General features: G+C 41.2%; 1 protein-coding gene across 1 annotated transcript; it reads left to right on the top strand.

Moving 5' to 3' along the window:
* Positions 1–2,037: 2,037 nt before the first annotated feature.
* LOC138720370 (cytokine receptor common subunit beta-like) lies at positions 2,038–16,492 on the top strand. The gene is made up of 13 exons (XM_069856562.1): positions 2,038–2,957; positions 4,604–4,733; positions 6,676–6,860; positions 7,156–7,304; positions 8,166–8,337; positions 8,433–8,565; positions 8,667–8,827; positions 10,683–10,828; positions 10,932–11,106; positions 12,139–12,229; positions 12,503–12,572; positions 13,713–13,816; positions 14,103–16,492. Exons 1-13 carry the CDS (start codon positions 2,888–2,890, stop codon positions 15,277–15,279), a joined length of 2,763 nt encoding a protein of 920 aa, XP_069712663.1. The 5' UTR covers positions 2,038–2,887; the 3' UTR covers positions 15,280–16,492.
* The last annotated feature ends 8,231 nt before the right edge of the window (positions 16,493–24,723 follow it).

Here is a 24,723-nt window from a genome sequence, read left to right as displayed (position 1 = left end):
TATTTTTCTTCCTGATGTATATTCATAATCTTATTTACATACATTATCTTCAATATTCTATTATCCGTAGCCCTGCACGATGCATATCCGTATATGGGAAGTAAAGGAAAGAGTTTATATTTAAAGATAAGCATATCACTTGCTATATTAGGATCCATGAATCATTTCTTACTTGACACATAGTTATTAAGTGCATAGTTCTAGCGGTACACCAATCCTGTACAGACTTGTGTAAGAAAATGTACTCTCCAAAGAGTTGTAAGATATGCTACAGGCCATACCTGCTTTCCAGGTACAAAGGTTCCACCTGAAGAAACCATGCATGTTGAATTTAAGAGGCAGATAACATATTTAGAAAAGACATAGATTATGTCTTTCTTTTTTCTAGTGATGGAGGGTTTTAGATGACCATATTTTACTAAAATGTTACAAAACGTAACTTCCCACTTAACAAGTGTTGCAGCAATGTGGTTTAGGAAGGAGGTGAAGAAATATACAATGACAACGTTAGTGATCTTACAGCTTGTGATACACAAGGGAATGCGCTGTAAGTTTGAAACCTAATTGGCATGCCTGGCCTGCAAAGTTTCTGGTGTGCAGGATTATTTGTTACCTGTTCCTAGAGTCCAACCGAGCAAATAACATCTGAAGATTTTCACTGACTGCTAGGATCCTGTGATGTAACCACCAGCTCAGCAAGTCTATTTGAAGATGGGAGAGCTGTTTGAGTGAGGAAGGAGAAGGAAGGAAGACGTCTGCTGGCAAACAAGAAACTTCTTTGCTAAGTATGGGGGAGAAGAATATACATAAACTTATCGTGTAATGCAAAGTAAATTCTGCCCATCTGGCAAAGTTGCATATTCCCCTCCTTTTCTGTAGGTTTTATATACACACCTCCAAAATGACACAGTGAGTTTCCTAAGATGCTCTCATGTTCTTCCTCTTGCTCTGTATGTATTCCTACTCACAGTATATATTTTTTCCCTTGTATATTGATGCAGTTCTTGTGAGACCTTAATTGTGCTAACCATGGTTTTGGTCAATACTACAGGGACTTAGAGAGGGTGCAGTTGCAGTGTGGGGCAGACAGTCTCTGGCAGTTGTATTCTGTACCTGGGGACTGATCTTAGTCCCCTATAGTTTATCTCCAAGACTGCAAACCTGACTGTGTCTTTCCCTTATGACTACCTAACTTTCCTATAGCTCTTATTATTGAAGGCTACTGGGCTAAGTTTTAAAGCTGGATTTAAAACAGTGTGTCTGCTTTGAAAGTAATATAACTTCAGACCAACTTTTCTTGCCAGTTTTCTTTTTTTTCCTCTATGTACTGTAATACTTATAATTCATTATTAATTGTTGTTGAAATTGGTAAAATTTACTTTAAATATTACTCAAATTCAAGGCGTACAGAGATAAAGGTGGTTCTCTCCCTCCCCCAACATATATGTGCAAAAAACTGTAAAGAACAAAGTGATCCTTGTCTTGAAGATTGTTTAGCCTAGAGAGTAAAGAAAGAAACAGCACTGGAGTGAAACCCAGAGAATTCTTTCTTAGTCTTTCTCACTTCTGCTGCAGTCAATCCTCTTTTTTAATAAAGATACGTAAGTCCTGTGATCTGGTAATTGTTAAGATGCAGATAGGCAATGACAAACTTCCTTCCTCGCCCTTCCCAGTTAAGCAGTCCCATCTAAGTGCATACTTTGGGGGATCAAATAGGAAGTGAAGACTTCCTATTTTACAAGCAATTACACAGACTTTCCTCGAAAGGGCGTGGTTTGCTTCTTTGAAAGTGGCATTTGAGGTGCATAGAAGTTATATAGCACTCATTTTGAAGACTTATTTGCCAGGAAAATCCTGTGGTCGCTATATACCTTATGTCTCTGGTTCTAGGGAGGTGCGGTTTTGCTGGTTTCTGCACCAGCGGATTCTGATGCTATGGGAGGAGGCTAGAAAGGGAGAGTCAACCATCAGGTTGAATTGTCTGCCTCATAGACAGCTCTGGATCCAGGTAAGCAAACTCCTTCCTCCCTGAAAAAAAAAGTAAACTGGCAAAGATTCTGCTCTCATACAAGGGATTAATTATCTGCAATGATTATTGAAGGGCTCAGCCATCTGTTTCTGGTGTAAGGAAGTGGCATTCAGGAATCTGAAAGTCAATAGGAACTTAAAAGGAGATTTTTTCATGCTCCTCTAAAGTAGAAAAATGTTTGACCTCTGTAACATGCTTGAGTAGGTGAGTTTACTATACTTTCGAGAGAGCAATGAAAGATGGCCAAAAGGACTTGAAATTCCAGTACTGAACAAGGTGGCCCATGGTCTTTTGACAAGATTGTTGTTTATACAATTTGCATTTTGTTTGGAGAGCAGCTGGAAAAGTAGCATGTGGAAGAGAAGCCTGAAAGTGCATGAATAAGGAAATTCAACCCCTATAGCTCCCAGAAGCTGTGGTTGGGGATCATATTTTTAAAGAAAGGTAAAAACCAACACCATTGTGGTTCATTAGGAAGGCTTTGAGCGTGAAGAGCAGAAGGATGAATAAATCTGAAGGCTGAGTTCTCTTCACAGAGTAAGACTGGATTTTGTTGCTACTCAGCTGAAAGAATCCCTGCACTTCCCTAGAAATGTGCATTTAATTCCTCATACTTTTCCCATATTGCAAGCTCACACAAAAAGAAGACATAAATTTTGTCCCAAAATAAACTTGGTAGAAGTTCTTTCTGAATGTCACCCAACATGAAACCTAAAGAAGTTTCCTAATTCGGTTTTACTTCTCTTTATGTGAAACGAAAACAAGAAGCTTCACAATAAGTAAAGCAAGACTGTAGCCAGTGGGAAACGAAAACAGTTGTCTCCTGAATTAGGATCAAACTTGTGTGCAAAGGACAGTATGATCATGAAAGGCTTTTTCACCCTTCTGCTGAATCTATATTTGGTCTTCAATGTCCAAGCCATTCGAGGTGAGTTTAAAGTATATTTTCTTTTACCCCTCCATTATTGCCTTTCTTTTTGTATCTGACTCCTTTCAGTCAATGGTCTTCCTCATTTTCTGCTTGTTTTTCTGCTTCCTTCTGCCACCATCTTCAATGCTGTAGGAGAACAGCATCTTGATTAAAACCAGAGTGCAGCAGATGTTTATGCAGACAGATGAGTTGTAGGTTGGTGGTATGGAAAGGTGAAATACTAAACAAATGGATGAGATGAACAAGCTGACTGGATGATGAGTGAATAGAAAGAGGGAACAGACCTTGATAGTTAATGAAAATGTAGGAAAATGAAGGGCTGCATGATTCAGATGGTAGTGTACAGGAACAGAGGCAAGTAGACAGACACAGGACAGCAGTGTGTGAGGGGGTTACCAGCAGCAACATCCAGATGACCTGATTTTCTTCTTGTAGAATTGCTGACAGATAGAGAGATCATCTGCCATATCCAGTGCTTGTGTTCCTGAGTTTAACATCTTTCCCCTCTCCTCTCCTCTCCTCTCCTCTCCTCTCCTCTCCTCTCCTCTCCTCTCCTCTCCTCTCCTCTCCTCTCCTCTCCTCTCCTCTCCTCTCCTCTCCTCTCCTCTCCTCTCCTCTCCTCTCCTCTCCTCTCCTCTCCTCTCCTCTCCTCTCCTCTCCTCTCCTCTCCTCTCCTCTCCTCTCCTCTCCTCTCCTCTCCTCTCCTCTCCTCTCCTCTCCTCTCCTCTCCTCTCCTCTCCTCTCCTCTCCTCTCCTCTCCTCTCCTCTCCTCTCCTCTCCTCTCCTCTCCTCTCCTCTCCTCTCCTCTCCTCTCCTCTCCTCTCCTCTCCTCTCCTCTCCTCTCCTCTCCTCTCCTCATGTTTTTGACGTGTAAAAAGCCCCTCAGCCAAGCTGATAGTAGTTCTCATCAAGAAAAACTCTTTGAGAGAGCACACTCATGTGTGCACACTGATACCTCTGTCATCTGAAGGTCATATCCCAGTAGTGAGTCACAGATATTACCTTCAGAGAAAATAAAGAAGGAGAAGAAAGCAACTTTTTTTCATAGTGCATGTACCAGAGGTGGCCTGTATTTTCCCATTTCATAGTTGTGAAGCTAAAAAAACCCCAAAGTTATGCCTGATGAGATGTCTGGCTATTTCTAGGTCATAAATCTTATTCCAACAAATTACTTTGGGCATTCTTCTGAGTCATAACAGGTTTCTTACCAGAGAACCTCTCTTTTAATTATGCCTTTCCAGTGGCATAACCTTTACTAGGAGGTCAGTTGCAAAGAATCATAGAATCACCAGGTTGGAAGAGACCCACCAGATCATCGAGTCCAACAATTCCCACCAGTCTCTATACCATGCCCCTCAGTACCTCATCCACCCGCACAAAGATGAAATGGTCACCATATGCCTGATGACCTGGTATCTACTAATCCCTGGAAACAACAACTGTTTTGAAAAGAAGTGAAGTAGTGCTGAATGGCCACAACTCTGTACATACTTTCACCAAGAGTCATTTTCTGGTGCCATGAGAATGGTGTTGTTGCTAGTGCCTTCCCTATTCTGCTGGTAGAATCACTATACCTCCTGCTATCTCTACTTATTTACATTTGTAATCACTGCGTATTTTTTTTTCTTGAATTCCTTTCTCAGAGAGTATCCCTATGAAGAGCTTGAGGTGCTACAATGACTACACCTCACAGGTGACCTGCACGTGGACAGAGCGTTTGGAGGCTCATGCCCTTGTTGGCATGGTTCTTTATCAAAGGGATAATATTATGATGTAAGTACCTGAAATATGCTGTGCTGAATGAGAGTCCAAAGGGAGCTTGACCACAACTTGGAGTCCTGAGGATCAGCAGTCAGCTTTTCAGAAAGCATGGCCACCTCTTTCTATCATTGGGTTAAAGTAAATGTTGTGCCTGCTTCTGAGGCCTCTTGTAGGAAGGGAGGAGTGAGTAGGGTGGGCTAGTAGAATTATTATTATCATCATTGCAATTATTTTCCCATAATTTTGTTGTACAATCATAGATATGAAATAAAATGGGGATTATAGGTTACTGTGAATAGAGAGGAGAAGATAGTGTCAAAACAAGTGTGAGCCTGACACTAAAAGGGAGGAGACATTCCTGTTATTATTTTGCCTATTTCGGGGCATTGCTGAGATTATGGTTTTGATAATTTCTGAGAAACACATACAGACTGTGTGTTTGTGAGATAAAGAAGGCTGGTAACTTCATCTGGCTATTGCTTTTCCTCCCAGAGATACTGCTCTGTTTATGACAGTATCTCTCTGCTGCATCTGTTTCCTTGTGAAAAGGGAAGTGAATCACCAAACTGGATCAGTTGTGAGGATAAGAAGGGACAGAAAAGAAGGAATAGTCACGAGAGAGAGGAAGACAAAGATGGAAAATTGAGAAGATGATGAATTAAAATCTAGGGATACAGGAAGGAAAGGAAAGAGGAATTAAGAGATTTAAATGCATCTGAAAGCAGTGGCAGGTCTTTGGAACAGGACCTGCAGCTAATATTTCTTGGAAAAGATGATATAAAATTACTTGGACCTTTGGAGGATTCTCTGTGACATTGTAGCATGATGGAGTGTATGGATCACACAGGGAACATGACCGATGGGAACTAATTGGACAATCAGATATTAAGTGTGAACAGTCACACAGCTGAAATAAAAATGGCCAAGGATTAAACAAGATCAGCTGATACATGAAGTAAATCCCAAACTGTAAGGTAATGCTGGTGAGTAGATGGAAATATCTCCTGGACTTCACAACTCTTTGGCTGACTTTTATTTAAGGGTGCACGCACGTATGGTCAGTCTCACCCATACTTCAGGAATATTCCTTGTTTCTCTCTAACACCCTTTCAAAAATAATGCTGAATAATGCTTGCTGACATATAGTTGGCCATGAGACTCCATCCTATCCTGGAAGACAGTATTTGGCTTCAGATATTCATAACTTAATTTTTCTCATCTGAACTGAAACAATGCAATATACTGGGCATGAAGCCATAAGCACAGACAAAATTCCAGAGGGTACAAAAAGAAGCAACGCATCTGTCCAGCGGCTCAGGCTACTGTAAGCACACAAAGCTTATCCTCTCCTGTCTGGTTTAAAATACTCCTTCTAATTTTCCTGATACTCCTTGGCCTGGAGAAAGGCTGTCTGAAAGGTTGATTAACATTCTGGGTGAAATCTGTAATGAATGCATGAGGTCGCCTGACAGAACAGAACTACTGAGGATATCAAAGTACATTTTGGTTGGAAAATGTGTTTTTTGAAGTGTCTTTCTGGGACTGCAGAATGAAGAAGATAAGTCCTTAAGAAGCTAAGGATCATCAGAAACTTTATGGCCTTTGACTCTGAGTAAAAGGTGCATTTCCATGCATTATTTTTCATCATACTATTTCTCACGCAAAAAATATAAAAATATGTAGAGTTAGGCTAAAAACTAACTGGTCTGGTACCAAAATATAACATTCATCTGCACACCTTTGGAATGGGAAGTCATTAGACAAAAATCCTGGTGTTAAAAATATTTGTCTTATTAACTGATGAAAAACAGGACTAATAAGTACAGTGAGAAGAGGAAATAACTGCCTGAGTAACTTATCACAGCATAATGGAATGGAATTGGTTTCAGATATTTAATTTTGCAATAACTATAGGTCTTCAAATCATCTTTATAGATCACTTTCTCTTTCACAGGGAGAACAAGGAGATGTTTTGCGAACGCCAGACAGAAAATGACTTGCATGAGCCTGCAGACTCCTGTGTGCACTGGATTTGTCACAACGTTACATACTATTTTGGAATAGGGGTAGATCAAACTTACAGCTTCAAACCCAACAAGATACTTCAAGCAGAATTAAATGTTGACCTTTTCCAAAATGGTAAGGACTAAATACCAAATTCTCATTTTAAAATGAATATTAGGGATCTTTGAGAAAGAATTTGCCATTCAGCCAGGATATGAATTCCACTTCCATCATGAAAACTGCCAGAGTTACACGTTGAGAGGCTGGGACAGGGAGGGGAGAGGTCAAGTTTCTGTAAGCAGATCAAGCAGGAGCTACTTGGTGTGGCAAGGATAAGAAATTCTGGAATTGGGGAAGATTACCTAGGTATTTTCTTCCCCTCTTTGTGTCCTCACTATCTCATCTTATGGGCTGCATCTTCACCTTCCAGTTCAGCTCCTCCCACCGCAAAACCTCTCAGTCAGCTTGATGAGATCAGGAGACTTCTTGCTGACCTGGAAAGCAGCTGATGGGAGCCAAGGGCTGGGCAGTGCACTGGAGTATGAAATCACCTACAAGCGGATGTGGGAGTCCTGGGAGGTAAGAGCAGAGGAGCTGGGTTGTCCTGGTTTGGGCTGAATCCTTTTTGGTGGTTGAGAGCTGCTGGCAAAGTTGTGCAAATGAATGGCTTTTCTGTTCTCAGGAACCATGAGGAGATGCAACAAGTGTTGTTTCAGGTCAGGTGGGATGGGCTCTCTCTTTGCAAGTTACTTGTCCTTTGTTCTTACCATTTGTCCTGAATGCAATGAAAAGATTTGTTCTTCTCTGAAAAAAAAGCAGTGTGCTTGGTTTTTGAGTTCAAATTGATTTTGCCCTGAATCCCTCCCAAATGGAATTACAGCATGTTCCAACAGGAACTTGCCGGTTCAATTCGGAGAAGAGCAAAATATATTGAAGCTGCTTCTTCTTTCACAAGGTTATGTTTGGTGGGTTTTGTTTTTATTTTTAGGTGTCCATGCTCTTTGCCCTATTGTTTCCCGAGATCTACATATGTTTCTGTTCTGTACCTATAAGGCTGATCTTTAGTTTTTAAGAGAAGTGTCTTGGTCATATTCCCATAAAATTCTGCACGGACTAGTGTTGTGAACTTGGATAGATGTTGCTGAAGACAACTGAGGCCCTGCAGGCTGCAGAAGCTGGCTGACCTGCTGGGGTAGATTGTGCCTGTGCCTTACCTCTCCTGTGCAATGCTGTCAGCAAGCACACCAAAACCCCTCTAGTATGGGAGCAAGAAGCACTGCAGTGTGAGCATGGACCATCACATGCGTGGGAAAGCTGGGAGATGCAGCCCAGTAGTCACCTCCTATCACTCCTTCCCTGACTCCCCTCCACCCCTCTTCTCCATTACCTAACTCCTCAAGTTCTTCCCTTCCTGCTTTCCATCTTTTCTCCCCAAAAAAGAAAGCTACCTCGGTCTGGCTCTCCAACACCACACATTGCCATCTCAGCCATGAGGACCTTGTCCCAGGGAGCAGCTACGTTGCCCGTGTGCGAGCCAAACCGTGGGCGGCCAGTGGCTTCTCTGGGCAGTACAGCGAGTGGAGCACAGAAGTCTTGTGGGAGACCCCTGAAGGTATCGTGGGATGGAGCAGAGCCATGCAGGGTGGAAGTGCTGGCTGAGAAGCCAGATCTTTCCTGTCACTGACTTTGCTCTCCTCTTCTCTGAAGGCGGCCTTCAGCCCAAGAACCTTCGCTGTCTCTTCAATGGTGCAAATCGTCTGACGTGCAGCTGGGAAGTGAAGAAAGCCATCACCACCTCTGTCCTCTTTGGCTTGTTCTTCAGGGCCACCCCAGCATCAGCGTATGTGCTTTGCCTGTGACAGTGTGCCTGCACCTCTCCCATGGAGTTTCTGCTCTGTTCCATTCCCCTAATCTCAGCACAAGCTCTTTTTCTCCCCTCAGAGAAGAGGAGTGCTCTCCTGTGCATGAGAAGGCTTTGCCACACAGCCCATACGTGGTCCAGAGCTGTGAGATCCCTGTTACCAACTCCAGCAGTCAGAGCCAGTACCATGTGTCTGTCCGGGCCAAGACGGAGGAGAAAGTGATTGAAGCCTACAAGAACAGTGAGTTGCTGTGTGGTTTCTGGCTTCTCTTGGTTGGAGAGATGCCTGGCTGGGCATATGGGGCTGAGGATGGAGGTGGTGAGGAAGTGTGTTGGACGAGGAAGAGACTGGGACTGAGGAATAAAGGAACTGGAGCCTGTTAGGTCAGAGGTCTAGGAGAGGTGGCTTGTAGCTGTGGGGTTCCTCGGTGGCACTTGTTACTTGAAGGAAGGTGCAGCAGAGGAAGCTGCTACACAGAAATTTATATTGTGACCCTGAGCTGCTCTGTCAGTGACTGTCACCCTGCTGACTTCTCTGTGATTTACCTTCCTGGGTGTCCCAGGTGACAGAGAGCTGTGGTGAGAGGTGTTTGTGGGGAGTATGTCACTATGTGATTTCTCAAGAAGCCACTGCAGCTCTTGTGGGCTTGTGCAGTGGCCTGTGGAGCACTGGATGAGGTCGGACTCCTCTGCTGAGTGAGGTGTGCCAGGTGGATCATGTCTGCTCACAAGTATCTGGAGGCACTGTTCTGCTTTTTACAGACTAGAACTGAGAGGGCTTCTGCAGTGTGTGAAAATATCCGATATCAGCTGTGGAAGAGCTGAAAATCTCTGGAAATGTGGAGGATCAGTACAGATGTTTCAAATAACGTTTTACTGCTCTTCACCAGTTGCTCCAAATCCACTTGATGGCTAGTCACAAGTGGTGCTCCTCAGTGCTCTGTTTTGGTTCCAGTCTTGTTTAATATCTTAATCAGTTTTCTGGATGAAGGATTGAGTGTACCCTCAGTAATTTTACAGACATTAACAAATTGGATGGGAGTGTCAATGTGCTTGAGGGTAGGAAGTTTCTGCAGAGGGATTTGGACAAGCTAGATTGATGGGCTGAGGTTCATTGTATAATGTTTAGCAAGGCCAAGTGCCAGGTCCTGCATGTTGGGTCACAAAACCTCCACAGAACGCTATAGGCTTTGGAAAGAGTGGCTGGAAAGCTGCCTGGCAAAAAATGACCTTGGGGTGCTGTTTGACAGCCAGTTGAACGTAAGCCAATAGTGTGTCCAGGTGGACAAGAAGGCTAAGAGCATCCTGGCTTGTATCAGAAATGGTGTGGCCAGCAGGAGTAGTGATTGTCTGTACTTGACACTGCTGAGCATGCATCTTGAATACTGTGTTCAGATTTGTGACCCTCACTTCACAAAAGACTTCGAGTTGCTGGAGCATCTACAAAGAAGAGCAGTGAAGCTGGCGAAGGGTCTGGAGAACAATTCCTATAAGGAGTGGCAGAGGGAAAGGAGATTGTTTAGTCTGGAGAAGAGAAGGCTGAAGGGAGACCTTGTCTCCCTCTACAAGTACCTGAAAGGAGGTTGTAGGGAGGTGGGTACTGGTCTCTTCTCACAAGTAACAATTGATAGGACAAGTATCTTCAAGTTGTGCCAGGAGAGGTTTAGATCAGATGTTAGGAAAAGTTTCTTTACTGACAGAGTGGTGAAGTACTGGAACAAGTTGCCCAGGGAAGTGGTGGAATCTCCTTCCCTGGAGGAGCCGAAAAAATGTGTAGATGTGGCACTTTGGGATATGGACTGAATGATATTAGAGGTATTGTCCAATCTTAATGATGCTATGATTCTATGATTCTGTACACAGGGAAGGCTGTAAATACTAATGGATATAGGTTTTCTGTTATTTAATGGTCTATGGGTTTATTGTATTTGACTAGAAAATGAAGATGTGGGGAATTAATAAGTGTTGAAGAGCTGAGACTTTGTACATTGCACAAAACAATATTGTTTTCAGTCTCTGAAAATAACTCACAGTGGTGAAAGGGAGTGCTGGACCAGTATGTTGATAAACACTCTGAGACTTTTCCTGTGTTCCAGTTAAGGTGCTACCACCTGCAAATGTGTCAGTAACAGTGACAGAGAACCAAGAGTACGAACTCAGATGGATAAAACACAATTTGCCATATAACTTCATAAAGCAGAGATACGAAGTTGAGTATTGGAAAAACAACCAACATGAAAAGGTAAGTCTTAGAAAGAACAGAAGTCCTTGATTTCTCTGTGCTGGGCAAATAGGAAAGGCAATTCCTCTCACCTACATCATTTGTGCTTCTTTCTTTTCCCCAGACTCACCAGAAGTTAAATATCAGCAACGATGAACCTCCTTTCATCTTCACCCTGCAGATGCTCGATTCATCTACAGAATATAGGGGGAAAATGCGTGCGAGGGTGAATACACCTCTGGATTATGAAGGGCCTTGGAGTGACTGGAGTGAGGAGTTCACCTGGAAGACCGAGAATGGTACTTTTCATTCAGGCTGCTCCTGTAAGGTTTTGTGGGCTGTTAATGGCTGAAATGCCTCTCTAGAAAAATGCATTCTCTCAGCTGGGGTTGATGTTTGGTCCAGCCACAAGCTGGTATCTGCCCTGTCTGCATCCTTTCAATGCAGCAGCAATGCTAATGAAGGAGGTGAGCAGGAATGACCAATTAATCTTCTTTCCTCCTTCCCTTCACAAGGTGAGTACAGCCAGCCAGAAAGGTTGCCACATGGAGAATCAAGCAAAGATCCTTCCAAAAGATCATCCTTGTTTCCTGATTCCAGTAGTCCATTCTGCTATCAGTGACTGAAGAGCTTGAGTCTGCAAGAAGGCAGAATACAAGCCATTGGTCTTTTCTATTTGCAGAGTGAATGTAGGGTTGCATAAAACACACACTAGAGTCTACTCAAGATAAAAACATTTACATATTTTTCTTGGTTTTGGATTTAGAGGTAGAATGTTTGCTATCGTATGGTCTTACACCCAAAATAATAGGACCTGACATGATTGATCCTGAAGAAGCTTGTAGTGGTAAGACAGTGGGCAAATTCTGATGAGTGTACTCAGGAAGAAATGGGTCTGTTGTCAATGATCAGTTATCAGCATTAGCAGAGGAAGCTCTGTCTTAGAAAATTCTCTGAGACCCCTCATCTGTTCAGGACTGTACAGAAGAAGCAGGCCTAAGATGTGTGAAGACATGCCTGTAATTCATGGGGGAGTAAGGTACCTACCCACCCATCTTTTTGTTAGCATAAACTGTTTACTCTGAGGTCAGCAAAAAATAATCAGTAAAGGAAACGATGAACTCCTTTGATCACTAAGCTGTTTAGGCCACATTTGGTCTCTCCCACTTTGGAGGGTACCCCAAAGGATAGAAGGCCTCTTGATCCTGTCCCTTGATGTGCTGCCTACATTTCCCCAACCTGCTTGTATGAAGACTGATCAGAGTGAAAAGCCTGTAACGGGAAGTAACCACTCTGCAAGTGGTTATCTTTTTCTCTCTTCTCTCTTTCAGTTCTGCCACCAGCAGTTCTCCCAGTGGTGTTCCCAGTTGTCATCATCAGTTTGCTAATAGTCGCTTACTGCAGCTATAAGTATTTCCTCAGGTAGGCTCGCACAGACCAGGAGATTTAGCAGCGTGTTGGCCACGTGGGTTGCTTAAAGGCTGAGGCACTGCTTATTCCCAATGAGAGAGAGGTCTACATGGAGATAAGCCTTGGTGTGCAATGGGCAACGTTGTGCATGTCTGTGCAAGGGTGAGAGTTGGGTGGTGGTGTGCTGGGGCCTTGGTGGTGCTTTGCAAGGTGTTTGGGGTGCAGTCTTTTCTGGATGCAGCCACATTGAGAAGCAAATCTTGAAACCTCTGTGTGTTGTTGCAGGAAGAAGCAAATATGGGAGGAAAAGATTCCAAACCCCAGCAAGAGTCTCCTGATCCAGAGCTACCTGCGGGTAAGTGGGAACTGCACCTTGAAGGGTTCATTATTTCTCTCTCTATTTTTCAGGACTGGTAGTAACTAAGAGCTCTTCTCGTCTCCTGGTCCACAATTAACAGATATCTTCATTAGTCTATTTTATTTTAGAAGAAGTTCTGGTCATATTCAACATAAATGTGATCTTAAATCTATACTAGTAGATTTATTTGTGTTGTGCTCGTCAGCCTCACTGTGATTTGAGACAGAATATTTTCAGCACTTTAAAATTTTAACTGACTGAAGTAATCTAGTTTCATTAACAAACTTCATCAGCTTATACTTTCAGTCTTCTCCAAATAGTAATCAACACTTATTCAGGGCTTTATAGAGTAGGTAGCCCTAGAAAAGAAACTTTTGTTTTAAAGGAGCTGGATTTTCTGCAATAGATTTTGCCACATGCCCCTCTGTTACTTGGACAAGCATTCTTTATTGGAAATCAAGGAACACAGGCAGAATTTGTCAAAACTATTAAGTAGAACCTCCCTCCCTTCTTCCTCTCTGAAAAAAAAAAATCAACATCTGGAAAAGGTGGTATATGCATCTCTAGATTTTGGTGCTGCCCAGCTTGCTTGACTTATGACACAATGGTATTGCCTGTTTCTATGCTTTTAAAAAGTGTTTCTTAAAAACTGACCAGCACTCATGGACTCCCAAATCCTCAAAAGCAGATTCCCATGGGACATTGCGAAGCAGTTCCTTGTGTAGATTAAAGTTTGATCTCTTTAAACCCAACGTAAGCAAGTCTGCTGTCCTCTTTTCTCATTACTCCGAAAATTTTAAACTCAACTATTTAATGATCACTGTGGCCAAGCAGCCACCTGCCACCACACCCCCATGAGTCTTTCTCTATTCACAAATAACAAGTCTAGGAGGGCAGCTTTCCTAGTCAGCTCCCTGGGTACCTGTAGTTCAGTCACTGGTAGGGCAATACTGGTTTGAGGTCACTGTCTTCTGGAGAACAGAACATACCTTCTAGTAATAAATGAAGTTGTATCCCTATTGCCAGATGCTGCAGGCTCTCCTATTTGTTTTATTTGTCCATGAGGAATGTATTATTCTTGATTCTACTGCCAGCGATACCCTACCTTTTTGTAACGTATGCCCTTTTATTTTTCAGAAAGTACCTTTAGGAAACTGGCCAACAAGTAGCCAACTGGACTTCAACAAATACAGCCTTTCAGAGAAGATGGAGCAGGCTAGTATCCTTCAAGTTGTGGATAGGTGAGTGAAGAGCATATTCTAGTGACACTGTGAATGACAGTCTCAAAGAGCTCTCAAGTCATGGCAGGATATTATCAAATGTTCTGTCACTAAAAAGCCTATGCAAGTTGCTTTTGACAAAGGGATACAATTTTTTTTTGTTATCTTCTTTAGCCTGCTTCTCCATGAAAGATTTTTTCTAATCCTGTGTGTAGAGATATGTGTGTTTTCAACTAAACTTGTTTTATAATTAATGTATACCACAACAGTATCTCTCATGAACAACTTTTAACTTTCCTTCATTCAGGCAGATGAAGACTTCGTCAAAGTCCCCTGAAGGGCAGACTATAAAGACAGACGTTTTGCCTGTTGCTCTGGACCTACAGAACTCATACCATGCTTTAAATGAGCCAGAGCACGCCCCACTTGTCTGCTCAAGTCAAATTGCTGGTCATTCCTTTTGTGTTTCAAGAAGAAACAGTGCTGATGCAAGTATTGCTTCTCGGGCAGCGATCCCTTGCTTTGCTTTCAACGGTCCATACTTGTACAGCTCAATGATGTCCTCCCAGCCTGATATGCATCACACCCTGGCAGCGGACCCAGCAGGGATCCATGAGAAATCAATTTCCCTCCAATATATGGCTCTCCCAAAAGAAGACTGTCCTCAGGCTCCACAGAGTCAAGAACAGACAGGAGCAGGTCTTCCACAGCCCTTCCTCCTCCCAGATGAGAAACAAATGATTCAGCACCTCAACAATGAGAATGAAGTCTCACTGGCCCCATCAGCCCATGGGAAAGGCATGAACGTGAGAACAGAAGAGCAGAAATCTCCAGCAGCTCTTAGCTGCCCCTTGGAGTATGTCACAACAGAGAGCCTGTTACTGCCCTCAGCCAGCGACTCCACCCTTCCGCCCCTTCTCACTGCTGAGGGGTTACCTTGTGACTCAAACAAGCCCAAGCCTCCCAGTGACCACACTAGCCATGAGGTTTCTCCTGGGAAAACTGATGTCATTGTCCCAGTTTCAGGTCAATCACCAACCTCTTCTCCTGAATTGCACCTGGATACATTTGGAGACTATCTTACTGTCCCTTTAAGTCTCCATGGACATTCAGAACCCACAAACACTTCTTTGCCTGTCTTACAGAAGGGAAACGATCTTCCTAGAAAGCAGCCTTTGTCAGAAGGTAACTTAGTGGTATTAAACCCTGACAGCACTGAGCCAGTTTTCCTCTGCCAGGTTGGTGACTATTGCTTCCACAGCCTAAAATCTGGTGTGAAGATGGATGTTAGTCAGGAAGAGCACGAAGTAAAGAAACCTTCTGAAGGCAAGATAACACCTGTGAAACCTGTATCAGATAATGAATCCATCAATGGCAAGGAAAAGGATGTATCAAAAATGCAGGCTATTCAGCTTTTCAAAAACCTGAAATCAGATGATTACTTTTCCTGGCACCAATCTTTGAGGATCAGGGAAATCCGTTAAATGGGCAGATATCAATGAACAGCAAAACTACAGATAACTGAAAGAGGTTGCAAATATCTGATTAAATTGAACCCTTAAACCTAGGAATAAATAAACTCTAGTTTCCTTTCCTAGCTCCTAGTCCAACATGTTGGAAGACTTGAAGTAGCTCAATATCCTCAATGGCCTTCACAGATTTGGCACAGAAGACGATCCAAATATTGCCCTCTGGGGTTTTTCAAACTTTTTGGCTTATCTACGGTGAACAGTTTAACCGCCTTATGATCCTGTGACAGATCATAGTCAGCTTGCAATATTACCAGATTGCCTGAGGCAAAACTTGTGGCAGGAAATGTGGACTTATCTGCATGAAATGCTGTCAGAAGACAGATTTGGAAACCTTAGAAAGAAAACTTATATTCTTAAGAGCAATTTTGTTGAACTTATGTGTGTATGTAAAACAGATCCAACAGTCACCAAGGAGCTTTCCTATCTCTACCTTTCCACTAATGGCATGAAATAGGTATTGCCTAAAGTGAAAAAAACCCCAGACAGTAATATAAATGTAAATAAAAAAATAAGGAAAAAACTGTTGAAGTCCAGGAAACCTTTCTGAATCACAGAATCATAGAATCATAGAATCATAGAATAGTTTGGGTTGGAAGAGACCTTAAAGATCATCTAGTTCCAGCCCCGCTGAGATGGAAACCGTAATGTTAAGGTACAGTGTATCACATTGTATTCTAATGGTAAGAAGGAAGCATTGCCAAGATACATAAACTAGGCTGTAGAGAACCATGGAGAAGATACATTACTGAAAGAAAACACAAGAACTCATAAGAAGTGGTGAGTGAAAGGAATGAGACAGCTAACAGAAAATGACAGGCAAGAAATGTTGTGAAGGTGCAAAAGCCTCTGTCTGCTGGGATTTTTCTATTTCTAAGTGTTAAAATGCTATTTGATTTTCTTTTAAGTTGATTGGATGTTTTCCGTGTGATATAATTAAATATGTAATTTATACATATAGATTTTTTCTTTTTGCTGACTAATAAGCTCTGTTGAGAAAGAGAAGCCATTTTCCCCCACTTCTGCTATAAAGAATGTGGTATAAAGTAAGAGCATTTCTTCAGATCTGCCAGCTGTTTCAGACCTGAAGATGGGGTTGCATTAAAAAAAATTCTTTCTGTCAAATATAAAATTTGTACTAATAAAAAAATATTCTTTCTTCTTACAATATTTTCTTTCATATATTAAGAGCATTGTGGTTACAATAACATTACTATTAGGTCATCTGATCAGGTCTTAAAAATTCTGTAGGTTCAGCTGTGTCACCTGTGAGGTAGGGTGTCTTCTCCTGACTTTGCTATAGTATTTGACAGAGATAATCAGAAGGAATTCTGTATTTGTGCCAGCTGATTCCTCCTGCTGGGTTAATGGAACAGTGCTGATTCAGAAATTGCAGTGAAATACATTTTTTTCTTTCAGAATTTAAATCCTTATACATAGCACTTTAAATCTGAAAGGTGTGCAAATTCAATTTGGTCTTCTTGACAGCAAAAGGCAGGCAGTTGCAGTCTCTGATTGATAGAGAATATTAAGGAACAATTTAAGGGATTTTCAATTTAGTCCTTTTCTAATCAATGGATTTTTTTTGTTAGTCTTCTCCTTGGCCTTTTATGAGTAGCACAAACAATTTCTTCCAGGCTATATGACTGTGCTTTATCTAGGCATGTAGTAAGAGGAGGTGTTCAAATTTATATGCAAATTTGATTACTGGATTCACACCTTAGATATGCATCACCTTGCTGCCCCTTGAATTGCAGTGGTTTTAATAACCAAGCAGAATAGTAAGTGAGAGAACTTTTATTCAACTCAGTGGCTTTTGGATGAAGTTCATTTGCATTGTGATCTGTATTCTAACTCTGCAAAGTTATTCTGCAATTCTAAGCTCTGCAAAGGGATCTGGACAGGCTGGACCGCTGGGCTGAGTCCAATGGCATGAGGTTTAACAAGGCCAAATGCCGGGTCCTGCACTTGGGGCACAACAACCCTGTGCAGTGCTACAGACTAGGAGAAGTCTGTGTAGAAAGCTGCCTGGAGGAGAGGGACCTGGGGGTGTTGGTTGACAGCGACTGAACATGAGCCAGCAGTGTGCCCAGGTGGCCAAGAAGGCCAATGGCATCTTGGCTTGGATCAGAAACGGCGTGACCAGCAGGTCCAGTGAGGTTGTTCTCCCTCTGTACTCGGCACTGGTGAGACCGCTTCTCGAATCCTGTGTTCAGTTCTGGGTCCCTCACCACAAGAAGGATGTTGAGGCTCTGGAGAGAGTCCAGAGGAGAGCAACAAAGCTGGTGAGGGGGCTGGAGAACAAGTCTTACGAGGAGCGGCTGAGAGAGCTGGGGTTGTTTAGCCTGGAGAAGAGGAGGCTGAGGGGAGACCTCATTGCTCTCTACAACTACCTGAAAGGAGGTTGTAGAGAGGAGGGTGCTGGCCTCTTCTCCCAAGTGACAGGGGACAGGACAAGAGGGAATGGCCTCAAGCTCTGCCAGGGGAGGTTTAGGCTGGACATTAGGAAAAAATTCTTCACAGAAAGGGTCATTGGGCAGTGAAACAGACTGCCCAGGGAGGTGGTTGAGTCCCCTTCCCTGGAGGTGTTTAAGGCACCTTCCCTGGAGGTGTTTAAGGCACGGGTGGATGAGGTGCTAAGGGGCATGGTTTAGTGTTTGATAGGAATGGTTGGACTTGATGATCCGGTGGGTCTCTTCCAACCTGGTTATTCTATGATTCTATGATTCTAAGAGCTACCTGTTTCTCTGTCCTCCTGGACTTCACTGGGAATTTGGAGAAGCTGCTTTTGGCGGTAGGATTTATAGATACAATGACATTTCTTGTGACCCCACAGAGCATATATTATGATCTGAATATCTGAAGATCACTTTAGGATGCTGGAACTTGCAGAGTAACAAGCTAAGGGAACTGTTTTTTTCTTTTACAACTATAACAATTGTTTTAGGGCAGGATGAGTTTCTGCTCTGGGAATTCACTGTTCAATATCTACCTAACTGTCATTAAGTAAAACATGCAATGGACATAGGAAACCAGGGTCACAACTTGTGGGTCCACTGTGCCAGAAGAATCCACTTCTCACTGGGGTACAGAATCAAAGCTTCCATAAACTTCATCTGTTGCTGATTGTATGAACCTTCCACTCCCTTCTGCATGAGGTCCAGCTGCAGTAGGGATGGTAAAAAGAGTTTGACAATCCTGTAGTCCGATGATTCAAGACTTAGGAGCTGTTTCAAGTCCCATGTCTTCAACTTCCTGATCATAAACTTCAGCCAAAAAGTTACTGTGCAAAAGAAGGTTGCTGCTACCTTCCCCAGTGCTAGGGTCTGATGTGCAGGAGAGGAATCATCATTCCGATGATTCAGGAGCCAATTATGACAAGCTTCTCTCTGTAGGGCTCCTTGCTAAGCAGTTCCAGCCCCTCTGCCTATATATCTGAGTGATGATTCACCATTTTTTCCTAAACAGTCAAAAAAAGGAGATATAGGCATCTCAATTAATACTGTAAACTGCATTTTACAACTCTCTATTTACACTGAATATACAGTAATGAAATCATTGCAACCTTTTCCTTATTGTATACTCAAAGAGTCTGTGTTTTAACAGCAGGCAATATTCGCTTTGTTGCTCTGAAGTAATCAGTTTATTATTCCCTTATCATAATCTTCCTCAAACAGAAATGCTTTACCTGAATTTGCATGAGATTAGGGTAGTAAGTATATTGTGACCTCAATAATTCTAATTAAGATCCATGTTGAACTAGTCTATTGTTCTATTTCTGCTAGCCTGGGGGGTGTCTTTTATGTAAGGAAGGAGAATGAGGCTGAATGGTCTATGAGAAAAGGAAGCATGCAGTGGAAAGCCCTCCGAGGCCTCAAGGAAAAATAGCTGGAGAATTTCCGAGAATCCCGTATCTCTGCAGGGTAATCGAAAACAAACCCAAGCCAATCTGCCAGTCCCTCTGTAGTTTTGTTCATTCAGTTAAGCACATTTGTACATGCAATCTTATTCTCACACAACTCCAATGAATGGTCTCTGCCTCTTCTCCTCGCTCCCTACGTGCTCCCTCTGCTGTCACTGAAGGGCTGAGATTTCCATGAAGAGAAACCCCGCATGTCGTGTTCTGTACATGGGGAATAACTAACACAATGACTTCATGCCCTTTTAAAGTCCTCCCAAGTGGCTACCTGGATTCTGTATGCTCCCACCTTGATCTCAACAACTCCTGTTATTACACTACAGATGTTTCCCCATGGCATTAGGTGTGTGGAACCAGACTGCTCTGCAAAGTTGCTCAATATGAGGCAGATTTAGGTCAAAAGCTCCAAAGATTTGTTGTGTCCTTTTGAGTTTATTGATAGAGGAACATACGGTCCTGATTGCCGAAGGCTAATTTGTTTGTCTAGAAAAGTAGATGTAAAGCTATCTGAAATTACTAGCTGGCTTTTCCTATTCTCTTAAAAAAAAAAAAAAATCCAGCTCCTTGTTTACATCATGCACATACATTGTTAACTTTTGAGATGAGTAATTTTGCATCTGCTGTAGCGTTGTAGGGCACTTCTAATCTATTTGTCCTTCTGCTGCATTCAGAGTTATATGGCATGTTGACACACGTTTTTGAGTGTATTTATTTAGTTCATTGCAAATTTATGATGGATTCGTGATGGATTTGTGATGCTATTTCCGCATTTAAAGACACTCGTTTCTTCTCTTCTACTTGCAATAGAGGCTGCAATATGGGAACATAAGGCTAACACATTGGATCTGAACAGTCATTTCCTCTTGCTAAGTATTCTGTCTCTGCCAATATTTGCAGTGGATTCTTCAAACCAAGGTGTAGTAAACATAGAAAAGTATGCAGTAAATAATCAAATACTTAACTGATACATTTAGCTAGTATCTGGCTCAGAGCCTTCCTGAGTTGGATGTTATATCTAAGCTGTTGCAGATAACGCATACTTAGCAGCACTGGTCTCTAGAGATTCAACTAATCCCTTTCTAAAACTACTTAATTTTTGGCTTCATAATGTCTGATAGTAAAGTATTAATCAATTCATTTATAAATAAAAACATTCCAACAAAAAAAAAGTCCAAATTTTCCTGGACTCATTTTGTGTCAGTTGCATGGCAAGTTGCTCCTTTGTTCTTGTTCTAGAAGAATTGATGAACCATCACTTATTCATCATCTCCTGTTTGAGATGCTACAAACTTCTGTCAAAACACCACACAGCTGTTTATTTCTCCAAGCTGAAGAATTCCATAATACTTAATCTCTCTTCCTATAGGTCCTATACTTCTGATAAGATTTTTGTACTTTTTCTGTTCCTACAGAATTCCTTCAGACATGAGATGGTACAAATTGAATATGATATTGAAGAAATATATCATTTAGCCAGTCTATGATAATTGGACTCTACTATTAGTGTTATTATTTGTCTGCTTTCACAGATTCTTTAACCTAGTTGTACAGTTAGAACAGGTTTTCATATCATATGAGTGTCTTTGTATTTACTAACATTGAATTGATTAATTGATTGAGAGTAGTCCTGCTGTGAAGGACTTGGGATACTAGTAGATGAAAATTTAGATCTTAGCTAGCAATGTGCACTTACAGCCCAGAAAGCCAATTGTATCCTGCCTGCAACAAAAGAATCATGGTCAGCAGGTTGAGGGAGGTTATTTTGTCCCTCTGCTCTGGTGAGACCCCACTGTGTTCAGCTCTGGAGTTCCCACTACAAGAAAGATATGAACTTGATAGAATGGGTCTGGAGAGAGCCATGAAAATCATTAGAGAGCTGGAAAACCTCTGCCATGAAGACAGGTTGAGAGGGTTGGAGTTGTTCAGTCTGGAGAAGAGACCTTATTGTGGCCCTTCAACATATAAATGGGGCTTGTAAGAATGATGGAGAAAGACTTTTTACCTGTAGTAAAAGGACAAGGGACAATGGTTTTAAACTGAAAGAGAAGAGAATAGATTTAAATTGGATATAAGGAATACATTTTTTGCAGTGAAGGTGGTGAGACATGGAAATGAGTTGCCCAGAGAAGTGGTAGATGCCACATCATTGAAGTGTTCAAGGTCAGATTGAAGAGGACTTTGAGCAAGCTGATCTACTGAAAGATGTCCCAGCTCAAGGCAGGGGGGTTTGGACCCTTCCAACATAAACCATTCTATGAATCTGTAGTTCTATGATTATAATTATAATTACATACCCCATTTATACATAATAACTTAGTATTTCTTCTGTCATTGTTACATTGGAGTACCCTAAATAAAATTCCAGGTGAGAGATCTCTCATTATTCAATCTTCCAGATCATTTATAATTATACTGAAGATCATAAATTCCTGTGAGAACTCACTTAAAGCTTTCCTACAAAATGTAAACTAACCATCAATTTCTCTCATTTGTTTTCTTCCTTTAACTGTCTTTACTGTACATGAGACTATTTATTGTATTTCTTAGTTTCTTGCAACCACATTTTTGAGGGGCTTCATCAAGCTTTTAGATATCTAGGTACAAAACTCTTTTTTGGCTGATACTGAGGCCAGTTAAAGCCTTATGATTATTTACTAAAATTACTTGTTTGGCAATTGAATTTTCAAATTCCTTTACAGATTTTTTTACAAGAAAGCAATTGAGAAAGAATGTAGGCTATGGGAGGCTTGTAAAGAAAGTCACTAAGTTTTATCAAACTGAAAGATTTAGTTTGAAAGGATCATTGTAAGTTATCATTTTTCTGTATGTGTCTTACCTCATTTACTTTTTCAGAAGATCAGAAGATTAAGGCTACAATAAACCTACCTTTATAGCATGGGTAGACTTGCAAAAGACCTAAGTTCACTTTGAAGATTTTAAATGATTCTTTAAATGGTGCCTTTGGTACTGCAAACATTTGAACATTTTCACAGATTCTTTGGCTTGTTTTTCCAGTCTTGCTATTTTTACGTATGTCCTTAAAATGTAATTGTAGTAAACTTGTGTCTTTTGTTGTTTCAGCTCATAATAAGTCTTGTGTATTATTCAGGATTAAATCAGTTTGTTTCTTTTTTTGTGCATGCTTTCACAAATAGCTCTAAGAACCAATCATCTATAGCAGCTAAAATAGGAGAATCTGTGATTAGATTCATACTAACAAATAAGACAGACTAAGGTCCATTTTTAGCTGTAAGAGTAATTGACATGGACAAGTCGTGGAAGAGTTGTGTATCCAAGCTCTTTCCCCAGCAGTAGAAGGTGACCCATTTCATATTGGAAATTGCCCCTGGCTTGCTCATTGACATGGACAAAAGCCAAGTCAAAGAGTTCAGCAACAGCTGATCGGAGTCTATGATTTCATTCCAAAGCTCAAACCTTTGTCTTGATCTGGTTTTGTCTATCAGCGCAGACGTAGCCTCATCGAGGTTCACTGTGATGTTTACCTAGTCTAGTATGATTGGACTGTCCAATTGTTACTGTTTCTCTGCCTTCTGGGCTCTCTGATAGTCTCTAGCATTTCACTAACCTGCTTTTGGTCCCATAATTGATAGCATCGCACTAACAGCATGCTGTTCCTTTTAGTGTGGAATGAAATTCTACAATCATTGAAATTCTGCGGTACAATACAATGGTTGATACATGCTGTGTTTGACACTGTACTATCTTTAGCATTACTGTGTAAATGCAAACAACTCTTCTTGTAAAAAATGTGTATTCTTTTACAAAATGTGTGGTTTTGTATTAGTGTTCCACCAAACAGCTTCTTTTCAGCGACCTTCTATAATTCCTATTACATTTTTTGAAAAGGCATTCACCGATGGTATTGCCATTTAAATCATATTTTAAAATTGAAGTATTTGTATAGATATATGTGACCTTTTGTCTTATACTAGTTGCATATTTTTATATGCTCTGCTTACCTGGGATATTGTTTTTCTTTGGTTTTTTTTCTTGCCTTCTATTCTATCCATTTTTCCAGGCCATAGGCTTTCTGTTATTTCAGACTACACAGTTATATCGATCTCAACAATTTACTTTCCATACCTGGCATGATTTCCTCGGTTTTCATTTTAAAAATGCCTCATAGCATTTTTAATCTTAAATGTCAGCTCCATTGATTCTGTTTTGATTAGGTGGAACCCACCTTATATAAACTTAATCCACTTCAAAACATTTTCATATACTAATAAATATAATACCTATTTCCCTCCACACGTTAATCAATCATGACTGAGCCTTTGTTATCTGCCACAGCATATAAAACCAGGACCATCAAAGAATGTTACTACGTAAGACTGCATTTTTAGCCCCCTGATTTAAACTTTGCTTTAGTACCTCTTGTCTGCTGTTTCTTTGCTGGTGATATGTATATGGACCATAACTATTGGGTCTTTCTTGGCACTGAATAAGAGAACGTCTAGATTCCTCCTGGTATGTGGCATCTTTTCAAGTGCATGGGTCTTTTCTAGTAAAATATCTGTCCATGTTTTTATTTACTTGGTCATGATCTTGTTTAATTTTGTTAGCAATGAAGGAGATATTTTACTTTTTCTGGTCTTGAAGGGAGCCCATCCACTTAAGGCACCCATCAGCCTCTGCTGAACACCGTATCTGTTATATAACTCCTGACATAGAGTCACACTAGCATGGTGAATTTACTATTGCTGATTCAGAAACACTCCCTGCAAGCTCAAGTTAATGTAGCAGCTTATCTTGTATACTAGTTGAATGCCTCAGTTCCATCCAATGGATCTGTAATCTCATTTTCACCAAGCATCGCTCTACTGCAGAAGCACTCCTTCTGATGGGTAGATCCTTTGTGTCTAGGGGTGTGAAAACCAAACTGGGGTAAATTAAGTAATAGGAGTAATAGATTATTGCTTGGAATTACAGTGTGAGTGTTCCTAACAAGCACGAGAAGAAAAAAAGGCAATTACTTATGAATGATTGAAGCTACAAGAAACATAGAGCATGTGTAGTCACTATCAATCCTCAGTTTTATCCACTGAGGTTTCTGCATGTAAGTGGGATAATTGTTCTGCTTGCTAAGAAGGAACTGAAGGGGAAAAATTCTTATTATTATCTGTGAAAGAACCATGGAAAGAAGGAAAGTAGATATGTGCCCTTTTGGGACTATAAGGATGAAAAGTCTCCATCCTCAAGATCATGTCCATACATTGTATGCAGTGTTCACTTTTACAGCATATCCTGAAAATTATTGCCAAGTAACTTTCCATTATTCTTCTTCTATTTGGCTTCCTCTGCTTTTCATTTATCTTTTAAAAAAAAAATCTTCTAATGCACTTCCAGCTGCCACTGATTCATAAGAAACTGTGTATGATGGACTCCAAAGTTGCCCAGACTCTGGTACTTTCAGTTGATAAAGGTATAGCCCAAAACTATAGTTGTCTCTTCACAAA

This window comes from Phaenicophaeus curvirostris, chromosome 1, assembly GCF_032191515.1.
Source record: "Phaenicophaeus curvirostris isolate KB17595 chromosome 1, BPBGC_Pcur_1.0, whole genome shotgun sequence".
Lineage (NCBI taxonomy): Eukaryota > Metazoa > Chordata > Aves > Cuculiformes > Cuculidae > Phaenicophaeus > Phaenicophaeus curvirostris.
Note: the sequence above shows the minus strand (reverse complement) of the source record. Positions and strands in the feature narration are given on the sequence as shown.